Genomic DNA, 25,352 nt, shown 5'->3' on the forward strand with positions numbered 1-25,352 from the left:
AACATCAGCACTCAGGACGATGCTGTCGAATAAATCCCTTATTTGAACTGTATAAGGAAGGGTAATAATCAGTCTTACGCAAAATGTTTTGTTTCAATCCATTACTTCCGTTGACTATCTAGTAGAGATCTAGTAAATAGTAATCATTACCTGGTAGTCTGATTACCTCCTCTGCATTACGGAACAAAGCACTTTAGTTGAGGGGGCATAAAAATGTAGTATTATGCTATTACTCATGTATTAATTAAACACAACCTAAGTCTAAGTAGGCCTTCATACTAATCTCACATTCGTTCATCATTAATGAATCGAGTTACTGTATTTGTCACTATAACTGCTAATTCAGTAAATCTTTGTGAATTAATGAAAGAACTACTGACGGAACAAGTAATGAAACACACAAGTTAAATACTGATCTCATGTTTGTATCATGATGATACATCTTTACCGTTTGTCAGGACAGGCAACGGTGCACAAGTACAGACACATCCATAAAAACACAAACGGGGCATTTACTGAACAAATAAGCAAAATCAAACAGGCAGACAAAAGATAACAGTTAAAACAGGGCAACTCACCGGGAGAGCAGGTAAATCCAAAGCAACCAGTCCAGTAAGTGTAATCTAGCGAAATCCAAAAGGAGAGTCCACAGGAAAATTCTGTCGTGGTTTTTTTTCTCCTTCCCCGCCAAATCAGAAGTCAGAGGTCCGCTTGTGCAGTATCCAAAATTCAGTCTTTATTGCAACAATGAAGTTACAATCAAGGCCGGACACGTAAAAGTGTGTCCAGTACTGTTTTACACCAATTTTTATACAAGTTCTTATCATTTAACAATATCTCGTCACTTAAGCATCATCATTCCTTCAGCCATTCACAATAATTGTTTTTTCCCTTAATCCACACCCCTAGGTGATAAATTTATCCATCATTTCTTTTACCGTTTGGTCTCTCGGCTGAACATAATGGTGGCGTGAGCAGCTCCACTTGGTTTTTTAAAAATGCTCAGCCGTGAACTTCTGGTGAACTCAGGCGAATCCCTTCCTTCAGTAGTAAACCTTGGCAGTTTCAGCCTTTTACACATTGTCTAACTAAAAGGTTGATAATATACATTGCGTTCCAAATTATTATGCAAAACATCCATCCATCCATCCATCCATTTTCCAAACCGCTTATCCTATTGGGTCGCGGGGGGCCCGGAGCCTATCCCGGAAGCAATGGGCACGAGGCTGGGAACAACCAAGGATGGGGGGCCAGCCCATCGCAGGGCACACTCACACACCATTCACTCTCACATGCATTCCTACGGGCAAGTTAGCAAGTCCAATTAGCCTCAGCATGTTTTTGGACTGTGGGGGGAAACCGGAGTACCCGGAGGAAACCCCACGACGACATGGGGAGAACATGCAAACTCCGCACACATGTGACCCAGGTGGAGATTTGAACCCGGGTCCCAGAGGTGTGAGGCAACAGTGCTAACCACTGCACCACCATGCCGCCCCTATGCAAAACATGTTTTTCTTAAATTTTCCAAATTACCTATATGAATTGCAGTCATTGTAATTTCAGTCATCAACTATTAGAGTACAATTGAAAGGTTTTTGAACAAACTGCCCAACGATAACAGTATATTTTTTAAAAAATAAAACACTCAAAATGCACGTTCCAAATTATTATGCACAACAGAGTTTCCAAACTTTTCATTTTTATAAAGAACAAAAAATGGTCAGTTGTGAAATTATAAACATTAGCAGGTTATTACAAACTGAAATCAAACAGTATTCAAGTCAAAACTTTATTATAGGTGATGTTGCATTTGCACATAGGACCCCTTGTTAGAAAGGAGCTTCTGAACTCTCCCATCCATTGAATTTGTCAGGTTTTGGATGGTATCTGCTTCAATTGGTTTGCATGAGGACAGAATAGCCTTCCAGAGCTGTTGCTTAGATGTGAACTGCCTCCCACCATCATAGACCCTCCTTTTGATGATGCTCCAGAGGTTCACAATAGGGTTGAGGTCAGGGGAGGATGAGGGCCACGCCATAAGTTTGTCCCCTTTTATGCCCATAGCAGCCAGAGATGCAGATGTGTTCTTTGCAGCATGAGACGGTGCATTATCATGCATGAAAATGATCTTGCTGCGGAATGCACGGTTCTTCTTTTTGAACCATGGCAGGAACTGCGCTTTGAGAAACTCCACATACTTTATGGATGTCATTTTTACCCCGTCAGGGATCCTAAAGGGGCCGACAATCTCTCTCCCCATGATTCCAGCCCAAAACATTACTCCACCTCCTCCTTGTTGGCGCCGTAGCCTTGTTTGCATGGGGTGGCCATCAACCAGCCATCCACCACTCCATCCATCTGGGCCATCGAGGGTTGCATGGCACTCATCGGTGAACAAAACAGTTTTGAAGTCAGTCTTCATGTATTGTTTGGCCCACTGAAGCCGTTTCTGCTTGTGTGCAGTGGATAGGGGAGGTAGAAAGGATGGCTTACGCACACAGCTGCAAACCTCTGGAGGACCCTGCATCTTGTTGTTCGGGGCACGTTGGAGGCACCAGCAGCTTCAAAAACTTGTCTGCTGCTAAGACAAGGCATTTTTGCAGCTGCTCTTTTCCCTTATCAGCACACACACGTGTGTGCTCTGAATCAGCTACATACTTCTTGATTGTGCGATGATCGCGATGAAATGTCTTGGCAATGTTGATTGTTGTCATGCCTTGACCTAAACACTCAACAATTTGTTGCTTCTCAGCAGCCGACAGGTCCTTTTTCTTTCCCATTTTGGTTGAAAATGTAGGCTGCTTAATAATGTGGGACAGCCTTCTTAAGTAGTGTTGCCTTTAATTGGACACACCTGCCAAACTAATTAGCACAGGTGTCTGCAACTGCTTTCAGTGATATAAAGAGCTCCGACACATATCACCATCCATGAGTTCAACTGACAAACAAAAAAAATCTTACCTTATCACTCCTAAACACTTTTTGCATAATAATTTGGAACGCAGTGTATTTGTCCTTTAACATAGTGTTAAAATATACGTTAATAAAAGTGAATATTCATAGGTTCAGGACTAACATAAAGTAGCTAACAGAAACTCAGACTAACAAAAGGTGCAAATAGATACTCAGTTGATTACATTGTGTTGATTACATTATAATGTTTACATTGTAATGATTACACCATGGATATTTGGCATACTTTTTAATAATATCATAATACTTGTATTCTACGTTGTATAGTGCTAAATAATATTCCATATATTTCCCCTCGGCTTCCTCCCCCACCAGCGGAGCCAAGCCACCACCAGGTAGTGATCGGTTGACAGCTCCGCCCTTCTCTTCACCCGAGTGTCCAAAACATGCGGCCGCAAGTCCGACGACACGACTACAAAGTCGATCATCGAACTGCGGCCTAGGGTGTCCTGGTGCCAAGTGCACATATGGACACCCTTATGCTTGAACATGGTGTTCATTATGGACAGTCCGTGACGAGCACAGAAGTCCAATAACAAAACACCGCTCGGGTTCAGATCGGGGGGGCCGTTCCTCCCAATCACGCCCCTCCAGGTCTCACTGTCGCTGCCCACGTGAGCATTGAAGTCCCCCAGCAGAACAAGGGAGTCCCCAGGAGGAGCGCTCTCCAACACCCCTTCCAAGGACTCCAAAAAGGGTGGGTATTCCGAACTGCTGTTTGGCGCATAAGCGCAAACAACAGTCAGGACCCGTCCCCCCACCCGAAGGCGGAGGGAGGCTACCCTCTCGTCTACTGCGGTAAACCCCAATGTACAGGCGCCCAGCCTGGGGGCAATAAGTATGCCCACGCCCGCTCGGCGCCTCCCGCGGGCAACTCCAGAGTGGAAAAGGGTCCAACCCCCCTCAAGGAGACTGGTTCCAGAGCCCAAGCCGTGCGTCGAGGTGAGTCCGACTATATCTAGCCGGAACTTCACAACCTCGCGCACCAGCTCAGGCTCTTTCCCCATCAGAGAGGTGACATTCCATGTCCCTAGAGCTAGCTTCTGCAGCCGAGGATCGGACCGCCAAGGTCCCCGCCTTTGGCCGCCGCCCAGATCACCTCGCACCCGACCCCTGGCAGGCCCAAGCGTATAGTGAGGGTCTGCTGGGAACGTCTGGCGGAATCCCCTGTCAGGGAAAGTTTCAACTCCTACCTCCGGCAGAACTTCTCCCATATCCCGGGGGAGGCGGGGGACATTGAGTCCGAATGGGCCATGTTCCGTGCCTCCATTGTGGAGGCGGCTGACCGGAGCTGCGGCCGCAAGGTGGTCGGTGCCTGTCGCGGCGGTAATCCCCGAACCCGCTGGTGGACACCGGTGGTAAGGGATGCCGTCAAGCTGAAGAAGGAGTCTTATCGGGCCTTTCTGGCCTGTGGGACTCCAGACGCAGCTGACGGCTACCGGCAGGCCAAGCGGAATGCGGCTTTGGCGGTCGCTGAGGCAAAAACTCGGGTGTGGGAGGAGTTTGGTGAGGCCATGGAGAACGACTTCCGGACGGCTTCGAGGAGATTCTGGTCCACCATCCGGCGGCTCCGGGCGGGAAAGCGGTGCAGCATCAACACTATTTATGGTGGGGATGGTGCGCTGCTGACCTCAGCTCGGGACGTTTTGGGTCGGTGGAGGGAGTACTTCGAAGACCTCCTCAATCCCACCGACACGCCTTCCGATATGGAAGCAGAGTGTGGGGACTTGGGGGTGGACTCGCCTATCTCGGGGGTGGAGGTCGCTGAGGTGGTCAAAAAGCTCCTCGGTGGCCGGGCCCCGGGGGTGGACGAGATTCGCCCAGAGTTCCTCAAGGCTCTGGATGCTGCGGGGCTGTCCTGGTTGACACGCATCTGCAGCATCGCGTGGACATCGGGGGCAGTACCTCTGGACTGGCAGACCGGGGTGGTGGTCCCCCTCTTTAAGAAGGGGGACCAGAGGGTGTGCTCCAACTACAGGGGGATCACACTCCTCAGCCTCCCTGGTAAGGTCTATTCGGGGGTCCTGGAAAGGAGGGTCCGCCGGATTGTCGAACCTCGGATTCAGGAGGAGCAGTGTGGTTTTCGCCCTGGCCATGGAACAGTGGACCAGCTCTATACTCTCAGCAGGGTTCTGGAGGGTTCATGGGAGTTTGCCCGACCAGTCTACATGTGTTTTGTGGACTTGGAAAAGGCATTCGACCGTGTCGAATGTTTGCGGTGAGGGTTGGACTCTGTCAGGGCTGCCCTTTGTCACCGATTCTGTTCATAGTTTTTATGGACAGAATTTCTAGGCGCAGCCAGGGCGTTGAGGGCGTCCGGTTCGGTGACCTCAGGATTAGGTCTCTGCTTTTTGCGGATGATGTGGTTCTGTTGGCCTCATCGAGCCGTGACCTTCAGCTCTCACTGGAGCAGTTCGCAGCCGAGTGCGAAGCGGCTGGGATGAGAATCAGCACCTCCAAATCCGAGACCATGGTTCTCAGCCGGAAAAGGGTAGAGTGCTCTCTCCGGGTTGGGGATGGGGTCCTCCCCCAAGTGGAGGAGTTTAAGTATCTCGGGATCATGTTCACGAGTGGGGGAACGATGGAGCGGGAGATCGACAGGCGGATCGGTGCGGCGTCAGCAGTCATGCGGGCGCTGCATCGGTCTGTCATGGTGAAGAGAGAGCTGAGCCAAAAGGCGAAGCTCTCGATTTACCAGTCGATCTACGTTCCTACCCTCACCTATGGTCATGAGCTTTGGGTAGTGACCGAAAGAACGAGATCGCGGCTACAAGCGGCCGAAATGAGTTTCCTCCGCAGGGTGGCTGGGCTATCCCTTAGAGATAGGGTGAGGAGCTCAGTCATTCGGGAGGGACTCAGAGTAGAGCCGCTGCTCCTCCGCATCGAGAGGAACCGGATGAGGTGGCTCGGGCATCTGATCAGGATGCCTCCGGGACGCCTCCCTGGGGAGGTATTCCGGGCATGTCCCACTGGGAGGAGGCCCCGGGGAAGACCCAGGACACGCTGGAGAGACTATGTCTCTCGGCTGGCCTGGGAACGCCTCGGGGTCCCCCCAGAGGAGCTAGACGAAGTGGCCGGGGAGAGGGAAGTCTGGGTCTCCCTGCTGAGGCTGCTGCCCCCGCGACCCGACTCCGGATTAAGCGGGAGATGATGGATGGATGGATGGATATTTCCCCCCTTTGTGACTCCAAGGGGTCCCACACACAATCCTGTCCATCCAGCCTAGGGAAATTCCACTCCCAGTCCGCCACAGGCACGGCCCCCCTTCGGGGTCCATGGCAGGCATGGCTCACAAACTACTAACACTGAGAATCAACCAACAGCAGCACTGGGGGTACATCAAGAAGGGAGGGGAGGATCGCCATACAATGACCTCCCCTGGATATATTGCATATACAGCAGGACTACAAAATCTATTACAAACCCAATACAAAAACAGATATATGTAATACAAAGATAAGTAAAAGGTTAACTAATAACATTGCAGACAATTATAACGGACAGTCTGTCCTAATCAGAAAAAATCCCAGATGTCGTGGGAGGCAGGCATGCTGCACGTCTCCTGCTCGGAGTATTCACACACGGAACGGCGGAACTTCAGCTATGGACAGGACTGCATCCAAGGTGTCTATGTCGCCATCCGTTTCCGTGTTGGTCCAGGAGGATGCCGCTCCAAACGGTCCTCCCACCACTCTAGACATTGCAGCTATAGTCACCTGCCGGGACAGTGCTCTCCCCACTAGGGAGCGAACAAGAGGAACTACACAACAAAAGATTAGTAGCAGAGCAAAAATGAGCACAGCACCCACACAGAGTGCTTTCATAAGGGCTTGCTGCCAATTTCCCCACATATCATACCACCAGTCAAACAACCCGTCATGTTGTCCTGCATTACTTGCCATCTCATCCTGTAACCCCTGCAACTTTCTCATAGCCTCAGTAAAGGAACCATCCGGGGCTGTATTATTAGGAATAAACGTACAGCACTGATCCCCAAACAGCACACACACTCCCCCTTTTTCTGCCAGGAGCCAATCCAGGGCCATCCTGTTCTGACAGGTCATCAGACTGGTGGCCTGAAGCTGCTCCCCCAGAGATGCGAGTGCCTCCTGAGTATAGTTGGTAAACCTCTGCTGATTATAGTACAAATAATTTATCCATTCCACATTTTTGTTAGGAGTAGGCCAAATAAATATTCATTCGAAATCAGCAGCTATCTCACTTCTCGCCTTATATTTCTCTGGAATGCCCCTCGGCTGGCCAATCGCATCTATATACTGTATACATTGGATCCTTCTGTGATGCCCGGCCCGTCCGCTCCTCGTGTGTGCTACGCCCCCCTGCTTACCCACGTGTTCGTTCCCTATTGTACCCAGCTGTATCTAGTTATTTTGATTAAGTCCTGTGTATTTAAGTCCTGGTCTGACCTGTTCCCATTGTCTGTCATTGATGTTAGTTGGCGTCTGATGTTTCCTGCTCCCCGTAGTATTATTAAATCCCCGTTTTCCCCGTACCTTGCCTGTCTTGCCTGCTTCCTTGCCTGCCTGCCTGTCCGTGAGCCTTACCTGCACACACGTCGCGTGACAGAATGACAGAACTAACCAAAGAGGCAGAGCGGCAGACCACGAACGATCGGCTCGGTCTGCTGCATGAGACCCACTATTGGCTTAGCCAGCCCGACGTGATGGAGGACCCCGTCGCGATGGACCTAGCCACCCATAGCTGCGACCTCCTGCTGACTATGTCCCCTGCGGGGGACGGGAAATGCCTGGAGGAAGTGCGTTCCCACCTCTACCAGCTCGTCCAAAGACTGACGGTAAAGAGGTTGGGATTGGACGCACCCAGCATTGCGGAGGTGGCTCCCCCGCCTTCCGTTCTAGCGGAGAGGGAGCAACCCTCCGCGAACGCCGTGACGGCCAGGAGGAAGAAGAAAAGGAAGCCAGCGACCGCCCCCATGATCGCTCTGGGAGCATATACGCTCCTCCCCGCTTCTCTTCCGACCAGGGAACGAGAGGACTCCCTGGCCGACCTGGAAGTCACCATCGCAGCTCAGCTCCTCGCCGCCACGGAGCTACCGCCTCCCTTGGAGCGGTATAACTTCCGGCCTGAGCGGCTGGCCAATAAGGGGGGCGGTCCTGTACGAGACGCGATTCCGTGAGTGCCCCGACGTCTTAAAGGGCCCGTACCCATGCTGCCCTCACGGGACCTGCCGGTCCCGCCGCCTGCACCACCCGAGCAGCTGCCTCTACTGCCTCCAGGGCAGCCCGGGCAGCCGCCTTCGCTGCCCCCTGTGCAACCGGAACAGCCGCCTGCACAGCCGCCTGCGCAGCCTCCTACGCAGCCTCCTGCGCAACCGGAGCAGCCGCCTCTGTTGTCCACTGCGCAGACAGCTCAACTCCCTCAGCCTGCAGCGGATCCTGCAGCGCCCCCTCCGCCTGCAGCAGCTTCCGAGGCGCCCCCTCCGCCTGCAGCAGCTCCAGCGGCGCCCCCTCCGCCTGCAGCAGCTCCAGCGCCCACGCCCGAGGCACTCCCCCATCCTGCAGCTACAGCGCCCACGCCCGAGGCGCTCCCCCAGCCTGCAGCTCCCGGGCAGGTGCCCCCGCTGCAGCAGCCTGCAGCTCCGGTCCCTGGCCCCGTTCCTAATCCCCTTTCCTTTGTGACTCCAGCTCCCGATCCCCCTCCAATCCCTTCGGCCCTAGTTCCCGAGGTGGTCCCTGAGGACTCCACCGAAGCTCCTCCCTCTTCGGAGGTGGAGGAGCTTGAGTGGGACCCCTCGGGGACCCTGCTGGTGACTCTGGTGCCCTCACCCCGGCGAGCCCGGCCCCGGGGCTTCCTGTCCGTGTCCCATGAGGGGAGGGGACACAGACGCCGGGCTAGGATCCCTCCCGCCCTGCCCCCTGGCTCGCCGTCCGTCGCCTGCGCTGGGGCTCAGGGGGCGCCTGCGGGTCCAGGCCCTCCGGGTCGGACATCGCCTGCGGGTCCCCCTCCGCGGCCTCGTCGCCCAGCCTCGCTCCCCCCTCCGGTGCTTTGCATACCTTGTTCTTAATGCACACCTCACATTCTGACAACCTTGCATCCACCATTGCTTGCATCTGAGGTGCCCAGAAACCTTGTCGTGTAATTTTCCGTAATACCTCCCCCCTTGCGCAATGGTCAAGACCATGCGCATCTGTTATCAAAATGTTCACCAGAGACAGAGGTGCAGCCAAAAGTCCCTCATGGTTGCAATACAGACCATTAGCATCCTTAGAGGCCCCCCTTTTTAGCCACACAGAGGCCTCATAGGGGCCCGCACACTCCTGCAGGGCCACCAGATCAGAAACAGTAAGGTCCGGCTCTACAGTCACCATAGGCAAAAGATGAGCAGTCCTGACCTGGGCAGCTGCCCTGGCTGCCACATCAGCGGCCGCATTTCCTTGAATAACAAAATCACGACCTCTGCGGTGGGCCTGACACTTAACAATAGCCAAACGCTTAGGACGCATCATTGCGTGTAGCAACTCCAAAATCTGATTATAATGCTGAATGGGGGACCCATCACTTTTCCGTCTGCCAGGACACAAGTCCTGAGTCAGCAGGGCTGTCCCAAAGCTGTCCTTCCTGTTCCCGACATACAGATAAAATGGCTTGCTGTAGTCTGGGAGGCCCAGAGCAGGTGCATTCTGTAGCTCCTGCTTGATAGATTCAAATGATACTGAGGCCTCATTTGTCCAAATTAAGGAGGCCTTCAAATTAGTGTGGCCCTCCTCTTATCAGTGCCCACAATGGTGCCACCTTCACAGCATAGTCCTCAATCCAGTCCATGCTGAATCCTGTCATCCCTAAAAAAGTCAGCATCTGTGACACAGTCATAGGCTAACAGAGCCTTAGTGATCCCCTTTAGCTGTTCTGCTGCTATAGCTTTCCTCACGCCCCAAGTACGTAACCTGCTCTTGGCAGTACTGCAATTTGGCCTTGGACACCTTATGCCCCCCTTTCGCCAAGACCTTCAGCAACTGCACTGAGTCTTGGTGGCAGTCTGCCAGCGTTTCAGCACACAACAATAGATCATCCACATACTGTATCACTGTACTTTTTAAATTCAGTCCATCTAAGTCTGCCTTAAGCACCTGATTAAAAACATGCAGCGAATGCTTAAATCCCCGTGGCATCCTCGTGTAAGTATACTGCTGACCCCTGTAGGTGAAAGCGAACAGAAACTGTGACTGTTCTGCAAGGGGCACACTGAAAAACACTGAACACAAATCCACAACTGTAAACCATTTTGCATTGGGGGGCACATTTGTCAACAGTGTGTGTGGATTGGGAACTTCTGCTGTCTGATCCTCCACTACCTCATTTACTGCACGCAAATCATGTACCAGCCTCCACTTTTCACCTCCTGCCTTTGGCACAGGCAAGAGGGGGGTGTTGCAGCAGCTAATGGTAGGCAACAACACCCCTGAATCCAGTAATCCCTTTATTGTTTCCCTTATACCTTCCTCGGCCTCAGGTTTCAAGGGGTACTGGTTTTTCCAGGGTGGTGTGCACCCTGGTTTAAGATAAATTTCCACTGGGCTAGCTGAATTTACTAGGCCTACATCTGTATAATGAGCAGTCCACACCTGCTCAGGCACTTCTCTTTCCATTTCCTGCCAGCATTCCTCTGTACTTTCTTTTGCATCACACTGTACTCCTATCATGCTCCACAGCCACGAATCTCTGTTGTCTAACTTCAAATCACCTACAACCTTTGCACTCCCCTGAATCCTCAACAGCTTTTCCCCTGCCGCTGCCTGCACGCCTTCATGCACCGTCGGCACCCAAACCACCTGCTTTGCTCGCCGCATCATTTTTCCCAGATCCAGCATAGACTGATTAAAAGCCACCGCTATGTGGGGCTCTGTGTCTGGTATGTTGTACCATTCTCCCACTATTCCCGTTTTCCGTATCGGGATGGCTACTCCCTCAGGGCCTAATATTATCCCGTCTGTTATCATGCACATCCTTTCTTTCTCCCGGCCAGGCAGAGACTCTATCAGCTGATCCTACTCACCCTTTACTTCAGGATCACAGACTTTTCTCCATCGCAATAAACAAATATGTTTTTCCTGTGTCCAATTTAACCTATTGCTATATTGTTCCTATATAAATGGGCCCCACTGTTCTAAAATTTCCCAAATTTTTCCAGTAATATCGTCAGTCCCATATAAACTACACTGCCCTCTATGGAACAACAAATTTCGTCGCATAAGGCTGTACTGTCCACTGAGCACCTCTACACCCCCCTCTGTACATTTTATTTCTATCTGCAGCTGACACAAAGCATCTCTGCCTAACATTCACTGGGGTGTGCTCTGATATTAGTATGGGCATATTTACATTTTTGTCCCCTATCTTAATCTCCACTGGAGCAGATTTAGGAATATGCTGCACTTGTCCCGAGAATCCTATGGTCCTAACCTTCTCAGCGGACTGGGGGATATGACTGGCATCTTTTAGTCCACAACACGTGTAGGTGGCTCCAGTGTCTATCATCATTGGTATTACTTTGCCATTTATTTGAACCTGCAGCATCGGCTCAGCCTCAGACCCCTTACTCAACATTGGCATCTGAGGTCCCCCTTTAGGATTCTCTGGGCACCCCTAGAATAAACGTCCCTGGGCCCACGGGTTGATCGGACCCCGTGGTCTGTTATTCTGCAACTGCAGATTGCCACCCCTGCCTCTATTTGGCATTGGACCTACAGAGCCTCCTGGATTAACCGGGCCCATAGGGCGTCTCGGGTTCACCCCCTGAAAGGGTAGAATTGGGCGGACTCTAGTGGTGTGTCCGGGCTGGTTACAGTTCCAGCACACTAGCTGAAGTGGCCTGTTCCCCAGTGTTCCCATAGACTGGGATCATCTAATTTGTGGGAAATCAGGTGCTCTCTGGTCACCCCCCCACCTATCATATCTATTCGCTCTATTCCAATCAGGGAGAGAAGGCCAATTAGTGTTCTGAGGGGCCCCAGCGACAGGAGACTGCCGGCTGTCCACAGGCTGCCCCCGGGGGCTGGGGTCCGGAGAGACCACTGGTGCCTGGACTTTTTTCTTTTTAGCGGTCAGCTCCTCCAGCTGCATCTGATTCAGTTTCTTTGTCAGTTCCCTCTCACGCTCTTTAGCAGAGTCCTCCTCCTCTCTGCACAAGTCAATAGCGTGAATCAGCTGCTCACGGTACTGCTGCTCAGGCATAGTAATAAGTCCCACAACTTGCCTTAGCCTGCTTCTCACTGGCTTAGGGAGCGCGTCCTGCAGTGCCCTCCGGTACAGACCTCTGAATGCCGGATTCTGCAGGTCCTGCTCTGTCTCAGTGTGCCACCGCTTTTCTTGAGCTTGCAGATAGGCAGCAGGGCTCTCCCCCTCCTTTATGGGCTCCACCTTCATTTCAACCACACTCAGCCGTGGAGGAAACATCGCAGCTGGTGCCAGAGGTTAGCGCGGTAACCATCAAAGGGACATGCATCATTCACAGGAGTCCCTGTCGCCACTGCCAGGCCACTGCTTCGCAGCAGTCTCTCCATTGCATCCACCCCCAAAGCGCGAGCCATAACTGCCTTTATGTCCCCTATAGCCAGGAGCCGACCCATAGTTACCTCCTCTAATGCTTTTATCTACTTTCCGGCCCATTCTGCCAGAACTGGGAGTCTGAGAAGCAGGCCCTCCAGATCCTGTCCTGCCCACGGCACATACTGTGTCTGTGCTCCTTTCACCATTAACGGAAGCATCGGAGTACCTGGTGTACCTTGGGGGGGGGGGGGCTTACAGCCCTCCTGCTTCTCACTACTCTATCCTCTACTCCTTCCTCACTCTCCGTTTCTATCTCCTTCTCCTGAAACTGACTCCATCCTTTAAATGGAGGGTTAGGGGTGTCCAGCAGGTGCATCAGCCCTTCTGCATCACTACAACTACTTACTCCATACCCCACCTTTTTAGCACTTCCTTTTTTCTCAGACCCACATACCTGGCCTTCTGTTATTAGCTCACTTCCTCGCAGTCCTTCTTCCACGGCCTGCCGCAGCAATGCACTCACTTCCCTGTATCCATCTAGACAACTTGCCGTTCCTTTCTGCTCCCTTCCTTCATCCTTCTGTGTCGCCTTTGAATTCTACCTTCCCCTCTATTACTGGAAACTGACTCTTGTATGAAGGAGGTGGGGCTTCCACTAACGGGTACTGCCTTTGATAAGACGGTGGCCATATTCCTTCCTGCCTCATCTCTTCTTTCTCGCTTAATGCCTTTTTCATTGCTTTCTGGTCCCTTCTCCAGGTTTCTCCCTTTACTTTAAACAACCTCAAAACCTCCAGTTCCTTATGCCTTTTTTTACGCCTTTCTGTGTTCTTATTAGCCTTATGATACTTTATCAGAGTCTCCATCTCCTCACTGCTACATCCCATGTGCCCCCTTTAGGCCACTTAGTTACCAGAGCCTTTGTTCTATTCTCCCACTTTTTAGACATCTTTTCTATCTTTGTTTTAAGCAGGGGGTGCTCCCTCCCCAACTGCTGTACTGGTGTGTCTGCTGCCTTTACTGGGCCCTTCATTTTACTGCTTTCCTCCACTCTACTGTCACTTGGGCTGTTTTCCTATCTGATATAAAAATTAACAAATTTCCTCACAGCCAACCCGTGTTCTATTGTTTTCCTTTCTTTTCCTTAATAAGAATTTTCTCCCTGACTGAACCTACTTCACCTTAAAGTGTCACTGACTCTAAATTATTTTCTACTTACTCTTAATGTTGCACCCAATTATCTATGAGCACACATATACCAAAGCCTCCCGTCTCTCTTTTTTCAGCCTGATTTTACATTTGTCTGTTCACCGTGCACACGAGCCTCCTCACGCTTTCTCTGTTAAACTCCCTAATTCCATGGGAAGTCATGAAACCTCTTGTCTATGACCTGTTGTTCTCTCACAAAGATGTGCTTTAATACCCTTTATCTCTAAACTTAGTCTCTATAGTCCGTAGAATCTTCTAATCACATTTTATTCAAAAACTTTATTTTGAGATTTGTCAAAATTCTAGACTCACCTACCTGCACTTCCACTACTATAAATGATTTTTTATAAAAATGCACAAATGCTCTATCCAGTCCCCTGCTTGATTGATCCCTTTTTAATTTTAGTCTCCTAAGCGGTTTTACCTCTGGGGTACTTATTTCTGCTTTATGCACCTTATCACTCAACTTATCCGTCAAAAATATATGTGCTTTTTCTCTGATTTAACCCAAAATTGCATATATGATCATTTCCCCCACTTCTGCATAACAAAACCAGTCTGGTCCAGCAGACCTTTAAAATCCACACAACTTCTAATACTTAGGCTCTTTCTGGCCTTATTACTTTACCAATATTTTATTTGCAACACAATATAACCTTTGCTTAAAACAATTCCTTAGCAACTTAGCAATATCTTTGCATCACGACATAACAGCATTCTTCCCCCACAACTTGAAACACACGGGCCCCTCCCTTAGGGCAACCCAACTTTTACTTTATCAGAACAAGAAGACCCCCTTCTCTTAGGGCGATGTCTCCGACTCACACTAATCCAAGAACATACAGCACAAACACTGGCCCTCTCTCAGGGCAATACCTTTAAATCACTATTAAACCTTCAAGGCTTCTACGCCTCGCAACAGTATATCAAGCCCTCAGGGTCAACTTTCCCCTTCTTCAAGGCTTGTCTCTGAGGGAATATCCACACGTGACCCTTCCTTTAGGGATTTCTCTCACATCACACACACACTGGGCCCACTGGACACTGCACAAACAGCTCTCTTATCTTTAGTTCTTTTAATCGGTGAGTACCCTTACCGGGATGCCCTGCCTGGCGGCGTATGTCCCCGAGACACCCCCGTCTCCGTCTCCCTATTCTATTTCCCTATTCTATTAAACAATAATAAAAACCTTTCGTTACCTATGTTTAGGGCGCGCCGCTTAAATGCAGACGGGTGTCTCCCTGTTCTCCGCCAGGTGGTCGCCTCCCCAGGTCTCTTCTCCGATCCTGTTCGTGACGCCAATTTATGTCGTGGTTTTTTTTTCTCCTTCCCCGCCAAATCAGAAGTCAGAGGTCCATTTGTGTAGTATCCAGAATTCAGTCTTTATTGCAACAATGAAGTTACAACCAAGGCCGGGCACGGAAAAGTGTGTCCAGTACTGTTTTATACAAGTTCTTATCATTTAACAATATCTCGTCACTTAAGCATCATCATTCCTTCAGCCATTCACAATAATTGTTTTCCCTTAATCCACACCCCTAGGTGATAAGTTTGTCCATCATTTCTTTTACCGTTTGGTCTCTCGGCTGAACATAATGGTGGCACGAGCATCTCCACTTCGTTTTTTTTTTTAAATGCTCAGCCGTGAACTTCTGGTGAACTCAGGCGAATCCCTGAGTAGAAAACCTAGGCAGTTTCAGCCTTTTACACATTGTCTAACTAAAAGGTTGATAATATATTTGTCCTTTAACATAGTGATAAAATATATGTCAATAAAAGTGAGTATTCATAGATTCAGGACTAACATAAAGTAGCTAACAGACACTCAGACTAACAAAAGGTGCAAATAGATACTCAGTTGATTACATTGTGTTGATTACATTACAGTATGTTTACATTGTAATGATTACATCATGGATATTTGGCATACTTTTTAATAATATCACAGTACTTGTATTCTACGTTATATAGTGCTAAATAATATTCCATAATTCCAGCATGGAAAAATCTAGACAGTAATATAATGAACAGAGAATTTGGAGAAGCTAGGAAGTATGCCAGCGGTGTGTTTAGTCAGCGCTGACTAAAATATCCTGTTTAACTTCTGCCTTTGTGAAACACTGTGTGGCAAGTGCATGTCACACTGACTATTCTGACAATAAAGAAGCCAGCTTCAGCTTGGTAATTAACCATCTGGTTTCTTCGACTTTCACTCAGGAGCAAAAGCAGTCTTTAAACTGGAAATAATCTCACATTCACTGCGAGAATTATCGACATCGACTGATATGATTTTTATTTTTTTATCATGATAACAGGAAGATACAGTCAAAATTAAACATCCTCTTTTTCTTAAGTGATGAACACTCATAGATTTGGAGGGGGGGCGGAGGGACACATCCCCTCCATTGTTGAGATGCGGAATCGTTCCCCTCAATAATATCATATAAACTATAATGTATAGTTGACAAAAACACTAATGATTAATGTTTCTCATCACATTTTTAAATTTAACGTTTTTTTTCCTGACAGTTTTTACCTAGAGAACCCCTACCCTCCATTAAAATGGTTTAGTCTAAACTCCCATTCCGGCTGACGCTCACTTCCACACCTGTGAGCAAATGGACAAGGGAGCGGCCAGCGATCGGCAGAATGTGGCTTTAACGTGAACATACTGTAATACATTGAAGACCTATGGCAACCAATATGGTATATTGCAACAGCAATAAAGGGTTGAATAAAAACAAACAAAAACCAACAGTTAATCAATAAAAGACCGTGTGAAATTGAATTTCATCGTCTCACGTCGATCAATTTTTATAAACATTATTTATTTTGGCAGATTGCAACTAGCTTTGTTAGCTAATAACACATTATTCATTACTTTACAATACGCAAAATTTCGTAATACTTCATGTTTGTATAATGTTATTTTGTTCCTAGGACTTGAACACACGAGGAACGATGCAGTAAGAGTAAAGTACATTACAGAGATGTAGGTTGAAACTCTTGATTACATATTTTCTGTAATACAAAATAACAGCACACGTTGGTTATGTGTTTCTATGTTGGCTTTTATAACTTACATCTAAGCCAGATTAAAACGGTGAACATGTTAGTACGTTAATTAATGGTTCACCCGTGCGCGAATTGCGTAACGGGATTTTTGACGCGCACATTGATAATTAAATGTTCTATAGAAGAAAATTCCGTTTTCTTTGTAACCAAGTCCATGATAACTTTAAGATCGCTCAGACAATGTTAAATGCTAAGGCGCCAAAGAACAAATATTTTGCACAAGTACAGAGTATTTTGCACTGAAATATTAAACGCTGGATAAGAAATATAAGGAAATCATGGGTGTATACACCGCACAATGTATTGGTGGTTGCCAGTCAATTTAGGGAAATTGTGGAAAGATTACAATTAAGTAGATAACAAGAAGTGATTAAAATTTCTAAGCAGTGGCAAAAATCCATTCCCAACGGACGGTATATAGGCTAAGATATATAACTGCAGCTTCACTAAGCACATCAAAGTGCAGTGTGTCCAGGCAAAAACACAGTTCTGTCAGTTATCTTCATTGTGGGAAGGTATGAAAGAATTTACAAATTACTGTGGAAGATTGTCCTTTTATTTTGAAGGATCACGTACTTTGTTTAAAATGTAACGTCGACAGGCTGAAATATTATCGTGTGAATTATCGCCGTCTTTATACATACTTTTCCTAAGTCTGCAGACTTGAAATAATCCGTTTCTAGATGAAAGGTTTAAGACGCTTTGGCCCTTCCATAAGCTCCGCCCCCGATGACGCATTTTCCCCCTCTACGTTGCAGTGACGTTAACATAAAATACGTTCTAGAATACCAGTGTGACGTGGGAGAGAATAAATACCGCAGCCGGGCAAACGATTCTCATTTCGTCTTAGTAGTTATTGGAGGAAGCATCAGGTGATAGTCATGTCCAGTTTATTTCGCTATTTCCAGCCGCGCCATTTGCTCTGCGCAACCGGACTGGTGGTTGCAGCAGCCGGTACAGCGTACCTTGTGCGGCGACTCCGTAAAAGGGCGGAGCTCCAGGAAGGTACCTGGATAATTATCGTCTATATGTGTAACATATATGCATTTCACATTTAGATAAAAACACATTTTTAAATTACACACGTATGTGCTACACACTTGAAAAAGTAATACTGTTTTCACGGATTAACACTTCAAACAATAATAATTCGTTTTGATTAAATATATGTGTAGTAATGTATCACTTACACTTAACAATGGCAGTGCCCAGAGAACCAGAGGAGCCAACCAACCCCTGCACATCGCCCAGCCCTGCCGTACGCACCGTGGAGCCGCCTTGTAAGTGTCCCCGCCACTCCCGTCCAAAGACCTTTGTCATGTTATTTGCCAGGCTTCCCGTTTTAATGTAACATAAGAGATGCTGGTCCGGACCAATTTCCATCCATCCATCCATCCATTTTCCAAACCGCTTATCCTACTGGCTCGTGGGGCGTCCGGAGCCTATCCCGGAAGCAATGGGCACGAGGCAGCCGGACCGACTTAAGATTGGTTTATTTATCTATCGCATCTGCTTATATTTGTGATGATACTTTGACTTGGGTAAGTGCTGTTTATTACCTAGAGAAACTTAAACTGCCAGGTAATCAGTAACACCACATTTGCCCTGATTACTGCTGTTTTCATATCATCAGTTACCGGCCTAACTTTACCTGATGATTTTTAGGTGTTTCATGTTCATGTTGTGACGTTTCCTATTGTCATTTGAAGTGCTGTGGTCTCTGCAGTTGGTACTGAATAAGCAGTGTGCTGAATAAGCAGGAAAATGGATGGATGGATAAATTGTTTAATCGTCTTTAGTTATTCTATTCATGAGATTTGTACATATCAAACAGGATTGTAATTACTTTCCTTTTTTTCTTGCTAAAGCATTTCCCTGGTTCGGAATAGACATTGGTGGGACCCTTGTAAAATTAGTCTACTTCGAACCAGAGGAGGAACAGGCAGAAGCGGAGAACCTGAAAAACATCCGCTCCTGTCTGACCTCTAATGTGGCTTATGGCTCCACTGGCATTCGAGATGTGCAGCTGGAAGTGAAGGGTCTGGAGCTGTGTGGCCGAATGGGGAACCTGCATTTCATTCGTTTCCCCACCCAAGACCTGACTACCTTCCTGCAAATGACCCGTGACAAGCAGTTCTCCGGGCTCCATACCACACTCTGTGCCACAGGTGGTGGAGCCCACAAGTTTGAGGCTGATTTCCGAACGGTGAGTTCTGTTGATGTTACATTTCATTACAATATAATGCAATTCACTTTGTCTTTGAAAATGTGAAATTTCCAGAGGAAATCACAAATCCTATTATGACTTTTTTTTCCCCGTAACCCCTTCAGATTGCTGGTCTACAGCTCGTGCAACTGGATGAGTTGGATTGTGTCATCCGGGGGGTCCTTTTCATGAGCTCCAGTGGACCCTCCGAGTGTTTCTATTTGGAAAATCCTAACCATCCAGAGCAGTGCTTCCTCAAACCATTCCAACTGGAGAACCCTTTCCCATTCCTACTAGTCAACATTGGATCTGGGGTCAGCATTCTGGCAGTCCATGGCAGAGACAATTTTAGACGTGTCACTGGAACAAGGTGAGCTAGCCTCTGGTGATAATTTTCAAATCTTCTAAAGCTAATATTGATATAACAGTTTGAAACTGTCTGGCTTTCAGTCTTGGTGGAGGAACGTTCCATGGACTGTGCTGTCTGCTGACGGGTTGCTCCACGTTTGAGGAAGCACTGGAGATGGCCTCACATGGGGACAGCACACGGGTGGACAAGCTTGTGCAGGACATTTATGGGGGAGACTATGACAGGTTTGGTCTCCCAGGCTGGACTGTGGCCTCCAGGTAGGATGTAGTCATATAATATTTAAGTCAGCCTAGAATGAGCTGCATCCCCGGTCCTGAATCGAGGCTTAAAATTGTGCTTAAACAATATAATACTGTAAAAAGTCACTACAGCAAGGAAGGATGTCTGGAGGTGGTGGATGCTGAGTAATCTGAAAAGCAGCTGGCATGCAGTAACCCTCAGTCATGTTTAAACCTAGAATTTAATGATCAGTGTTGACACACCACTGCACAACAACGGGATGTGTCCTCTGCATTTAACCCATATGTGACAATGTGACATAGCAGGGGGCAGCTAACTCAGTGCCCGGGGAGCAGTGCTTGGGGACGGTACCTTGCTCAGGGTACCAAAGTGGTGCCTTGTTGGTCGGGGATTCAAACCTGCAATCTTTCAATTACAAGTGCACTTCCCTAACCATTAAGCCACCACTGCCCAGAGGTGTCAGCAATAATCTGCATGATACCTGATGCTGCAGGAATAACCAAGACATGTCAGAGAAGAAAAAAATAGGGTTTATTTATAGATGTGTACTCTTTGTTTCAGTTTTGGAAACATGATTTCCAAGGAGCAGCGCGATTCGGTGTCCAAAGAAGATCTGGCCAGAGCAGCATTAGTTGCCGTCACTAATAACATCGGCTCCATCACCAGGATGTGTGCCCGGAATGAGGTAAACATTTATCAGGACTTACACACATCGTGCCTGTGTGCTCTGTTCATATATGATTCACATACGTGATGCAGAATGGGACGAACCACATTACTAAAGGAGTTTGCCATTATGTTGAGCAAATCCATATCCAGAACAAAGACAGAATTCTGGCTTTTCCCTAATAAACAATGTTGCCCTCTATTCTGTCAAGATATTAAAAGTTTCTTACAGTTTTTATGTCTAACAAGCATCAGAATTCAGTTACTCTCTAGTGTCTCCCATGATATAAAACCCAAATTCCAATAGTAGTAAAAGCCTTTCCTTCATGCTGTTCAGTAACCACCGGGGCAACAAGTATATTTTTGTTTTAAACGGGGGTATTTGTTTAAGACTGCTTGCTTACTGCTTTCTTTATTCTTTGAAGAATATAGAGAGAGTGGTGTTTGTGGGCAACTTCCTGAGGGGTAACATGCTGTCCATGAAGCTCCTGGCCTACTCAATGGAGTACTGGTCTGCTGGACAAATGAAAGCGCTGTTTCTTCAGCATGAGGTATGAGTCATTTTAACCTCAAGCCTCCCTTGACGTCTTGAATGTTAATGAATGTTAATGGCTGCTAGCTTATGAACTTTTCCTATAAGCTGCTAAAGAATCAGCCATTTTGTTGATGCGATTTTTATTTCCGTTATTTATTATTTTTTTTCTCATAAAACAGTTATTTATTTGCTATGAGCACCACAAAATGAATGTATACTGTTTATAATGTGCATAATGGTTTTTATTTTTTTACAGGGCTACTTTGGCGCTGTCGGGTCACTTCTGGAACTATTAAAATCCTCCTGAGCCCAGAAGTTTAAATAACCAGGGTCACATGAAATTCAACCGCCCTCCTGTACCTCTGTAACTACATCTTTGCCATGTGATCAGGTAGTGTACTCTATGGTCTAATTTAGATACTATGCATTCTGTTTTCATTTTTGTCTTCTAACTAAGCTTTTCTTTTGTAGGATCACACATGCACATATCACAGAGCTTAATTTCCAGGTACAAGCTCTGAAACCTCAAACTCACCTGAAATATCGCAAGACTCTCCCTCGTCGGCGGTGAGAGGAGCTTCGCTACTGATCGTTTACGTTACCTGGTGATGCAGCTCGCTGGACGAGCCTTCTAACCCAGGTTACTATGCGATACTTGTTATTAGTGAATCCCATTTAAGTCTCACATTAACAGACTCACGGGGATTCACAATCGAGTTTGGAGGAGCTGATGGAGAAGAAGAGAAACAGATCCAAAAAGTTTGTTTTATAATAAAAACCTTTAAAAATATTTCTGAGAGTGTGTTGTACCACTTATTCCTGAATAAACTAAGCTTATTTCCTGAAGGAAGATTAGAGCTAGTTCAGGGGGGTATTCTATGAAAGTAGCTAAAGAAGGTCAGACTCCACTGAAAAAGTGAGACTCAAACTAGCCCCATCTCCCAATTAAGCCTGAAGTCATTCCATTAACGCAGAACGAGACTTTTCTAATCAAGGCTACTTCAGACAGACTTGCATAGTCTCACTTAGTGCACGTACCCGAGATATTTAGGTGGTAGATAAAATGACGCAGAACAAGAGCAAACCGAGAGCAGCTTTTTTTTCGCAGCAGAACGAATACTTCTGAAGGAGCTATATGAAAAATACAAAAATATTATAACAAAAAAAGGCAATACTGTAGCTATCAATAAAGCCAGAGTGATGGCTTGGCAGAATATTGCAGACAGACTAAATGCGTAAGTCATGTACATGTTACCAGTATGTGTGACTAGTGATTCGGTGATACAGTGATTAACACTTGCCTCGCAACAAGAAGGTTCCTAGTTTGAACCTCCTGGCCAACAGACTCCTCTCTCTTTTGGTTTTATATGTTCGTTTTACTTTATTGTGTAATTCTTTATTCTTTGATCTCCATAAAGTACTTTAAATTGCATTGAAATTGTACAAATAACTATCTCATCTTTCCATGTTACTAATAAATTCAAATTTTATTTGTCACATACGTAGTCATACACAGTACGATATGCAGTGAAATGCTTAGATAACTGCTCCTGACCTAAAAATAAAAGACTATGAATAGGAATAGGAAATAAATATGAAAATTAAAATAAAAGGTAAATTTAACTAGGAAAGAATAAAATTGGTGGTGTGATTAAGAGACCGTATTGCCTGCGGGAAGAAGCTCCTCCTCAGTCTCTCTGTGTTGGCCTTCAGGGAGCGGAATTGCTTTCCTGACCTCAACAGAGAGAACAGTCCATTTTTGGGATGGCTGAAGTCCTTCACGATCTTCCTGGCCTTGGTCCAGCACCGCCTGCTGTAGACTGAGTGCAGGTCAGGGAGCTCGATGCGGATGGTGCGCTCAGCTGATCGCACAACCCTCTGTAGAGCTCGTCTGTCCTGCATGGTGCTGTTCCCGAACCAGGTTGAGATGTTTCCTGTCAGGATACTCTCTATGGTGCAGGAGTGAAAGTTCCTGAGCACCTTGGAGGGCAGTCAGAAGTCTCTCAATCGTCTGAGGTGGTAGAGACGCTGTTGGGCCTTTTTCACCACGGTGTTGATGTGACAGGACCATGAGAGGTCCTGCGTGATGTGAACACCGAGGTATTTGAAGCTGTCCACTCTCTCCACTGGGCTCTCGTTGATGACGGGGGTCTGGTAGTTCCTCTCCTGCTTAGTGCTGCAGTCCACTATCAACTCCTTTGTCTTACTGACGTTTAGAAGGAGGTTGTTCCTCTGGCACCAGTTCTCCAGATTCCTAATCTCCTTCAGGTAGGCCGTCTCATTGTTATCAGGGCTCAGGCCCACCACGACGGTGTCGTCAGCAAACTTAATGATGGTGGTGGAGCTGGTAGTGATCACACAGTCATATGTGTACAAAGAGTACAGCGGGGGGCTCAGAACACACCCCTGGGGGGCTCCAGTGCTGAGAGTGATGGAGGCTGTTCGTAATAAACTTAAAATAATAAAATAATATTAATAATAAAAATAATAAAAAAATAAAACAATAAAAAATAAACTGCTCGTAATAAACTTAGATTGTTGATCTATGTGACTTGGCAGTGGTCTAGTAAATACAATTTAAGCCTATGTGTAATCCCCATAACTACAAAGACTTTAGGTTGTTAATTACAGCTCTACTGACTTAGATGTGTGTGTGAGCTCCACTGACCCACTTGTCTAACCCTTGACTTGCATATCCATCCTTCACTATTATATCTCAACAGAAGCACTCTCAGTGGAGAGCGAAGAACCTGGCAGCAAGTAAAACAAAATATAAAAATATCTTACGAAGAAATATCAGTTTGATAACAATAGTTTACAAAATTCATAAATGTAACTGTAGCCACGAAGAAAAAGAGCCAGGCCACTGCTACTGGTGGGGGGCCTCCACTTGAGGGCCTCACACCAGCAGAGCAGCTGGCACTGAGCGTCAATCGAGGACGGCCTCAGGTGGAAAGAATAGAAGGGGGGATATTGTCAGAGATCATCCTCCCAGGTGCCCGGGAGAAATATGTAGAAGGTACTGTCCACTTCTTTCTCTCTAGGTGTTGTAGGAATTATTAGCTCAGGTAAATTTTAATATCTCCACCAATATGTTTTGAAATTAATTAACTTTTAATTAATTATTATTTAATGCTGATTATTAACCAATTGTTATGCCGAATGGTCGGCTCCTCCAAACTCAATTGCGAATCCCCGCTATCTGTTAATGTGAGACTTAAATGGGATTCATTAATAACCAGTATCGCTTAATAACCTGGGTTAGTAGGCTCGTCCAGCGAGCTGCGTCACCAGGTAATCCTCTTCCTCATGGGACGGAGACCTTCTTTGTTGGAGTTCTTGCTCGAGGTTCTCAATGTGATGTTGGGCCTGGACTGCATCTCCCTGTGTCTCTGCCAGAGGTTGTTGGGTGTCTCTCTCCTGCTGTTGGAGTGCTTGCACCCTTTGCTGGAGACAGGACGTTTCCTCTTCATTTGTCTTCAGCCTGGCTAGAAGTTTGTGTGCGAGGGAGCCGAGTACTTTGGTTAGCCTTTTACTCCCGCATTTCTGAGTGGGTGGCATGGCCATTAGTTCAGCGATGTCGTCCTCAATTTGGTCAGCTGCTTTGGACCGTATGAGATCGGCATGACTGGGCAGGAAGTCGGAAGTCACAACATCAGGCCAGGTACCCAAATCTTCCCACTTGTTGAGGGGGCTTTCCATGTGGATCATTGTGACTCGGTCAACTGCAGGGTGGCCGCAGAAATCTGTTACACTCAGGCTGGGTGTTGCCTATGTGGGTGGCCTGACACCTAAATCTAGGTGAACAAATAAAACCAACAAAATAAAATAAAGTAGAACTGGGGCCTGTCAATGGGTAACGGGAAGGGTGTAGTGAACCATGGGAATAGTTACCCACGACAAAATAAACAAACAAAAATTGTTCCCTGGGAAAAGTTGTTGCAGGTTAGAACAGTGTGAGTTACTCTAGGGCTTGAGAGATGCCCTAGTCAGGGATAAAGGATAAAACCTTATCCTGGAAATTGTTGGTCTGTGACTACTGACAGTGTCAGAAGATGACAGGAGAAGTTGGGAATAGAAAGTGGAAAACAAGAGCTTCAAAAGCAATGGGACTGCATTCAAACTTAGCTTGCTGTTGCAGATCAGATTACCCCTGGGTTGGGCTCTGTTGAACAACTCCGCTTTGACCAGAAGGGGGACCACTAGCAGGTTCTGCTTTACTTGTCCCTATCCGAATTGTTGCGGTGTTAAGCTAGTGATGCAGGTGGAGAGGTTTGAACGCTGTCAGGTGTCCCTCCTGAACAGGGCACGTCCCACAAGCTCAATCCCAGCCAAGCAGGCCTGAGTCCGGCTCCCACTCCCCCGATCCCCAGCAATGTCAACTTGGAAGGGAGTGTTCTGTACGCACAACTGAGACAACCCAGGTGGGGCTCAGCTTATCGGCTGCACTACCTGAGACCTGACTTGACCAAGGCTGGCAAAATAGCCTTCAGGTATCACCCACCCTAGTGAGAGTCCAAGCTAGGGCCGTTCTCAGAACTCACCC

At 47.3% G+C, this 25,352-nt stretch overlaps 2 protein-coding genes across 20 annotated transcripts in view; one reads left to right on the forward strand and one right to left on the reverse strand.

The window, feature by feature from the left end:
- LOC125721112 (pantothenate kinase 3-like) overlaps positions 1-25,352 on the reverse strand; it is a 341,923-nt gene that overhangs the window by 16,177 nt on the left and 300,394 nt on the right. The gene's annotated exons all lie outside the window — the stretch shown is intronic.
- LOC125721116 (pantothenate kinase 3-like) overlaps positions 17,334-25,352 on the forward strand; it is a 355,646-nt gene continuing 347,627 nt past the window's right edge. For 2 of the 11 annotated variants that reach the window (XM_048997089.1, XM_048997090.1), the window contains exons 1-8: positions 17,334-17,794; positions 17,995-18,069; positions 18,658-18,995; positions 19,121-19,365; positions 19,446-19,622; positions 20,167-20,290; positions 20,697-20,822; positions 21,063-21,197. In XM_048997089.1, the coding sequence (XP_048853046.1) occupies positions 17,671-17,794; positions 17,995-18,069; positions 18,658-18,995; positions 19,121-19,365; positions 19,446-19,622; positions 20,167-20,290; positions 20,697-20,822; positions 21,063-21,113 (1,260 nt within the window). In that variant the 5' untranslated portion in view covers positions 17,334-17,670 and the 3' untranslated portion in view covers positions 21,114-21,197. Of the gene's footprint in view, positions 17,795-17,994; positions 18,070-18,657; positions 18,996-19,120; positions 19,366-19,445; positions 19,623-20,166; positions 20,291-20,696; positions 20,823-21,062; positions 21,198-21,277; positions 21,597-25,352 lie in introns of those variants that run through there. The other 9 variants (XM_048997091.1, XM_048997100.1, XM_048997098.1 and 6 more) reach the window with 6 other exon arrangements.

This window comes from Brienomyrus brachyistius, unplaced genomic scaffold, assembly GCF_023856365.1.
Source record: "Brienomyrus brachyistius isolate T26 unplaced genomic scaffold, BBRACH_0.4 scaffold32, whole genome shotgun sequence".
In the NCBI taxonomy this organism is placed as follows: domain Eukaryota; kingdom Metazoa; phylum Chordata; class Actinopteri; order Osteoglossiformes; family Mormyridae; genus Brienomyrus; species Brienomyrus brachyistius.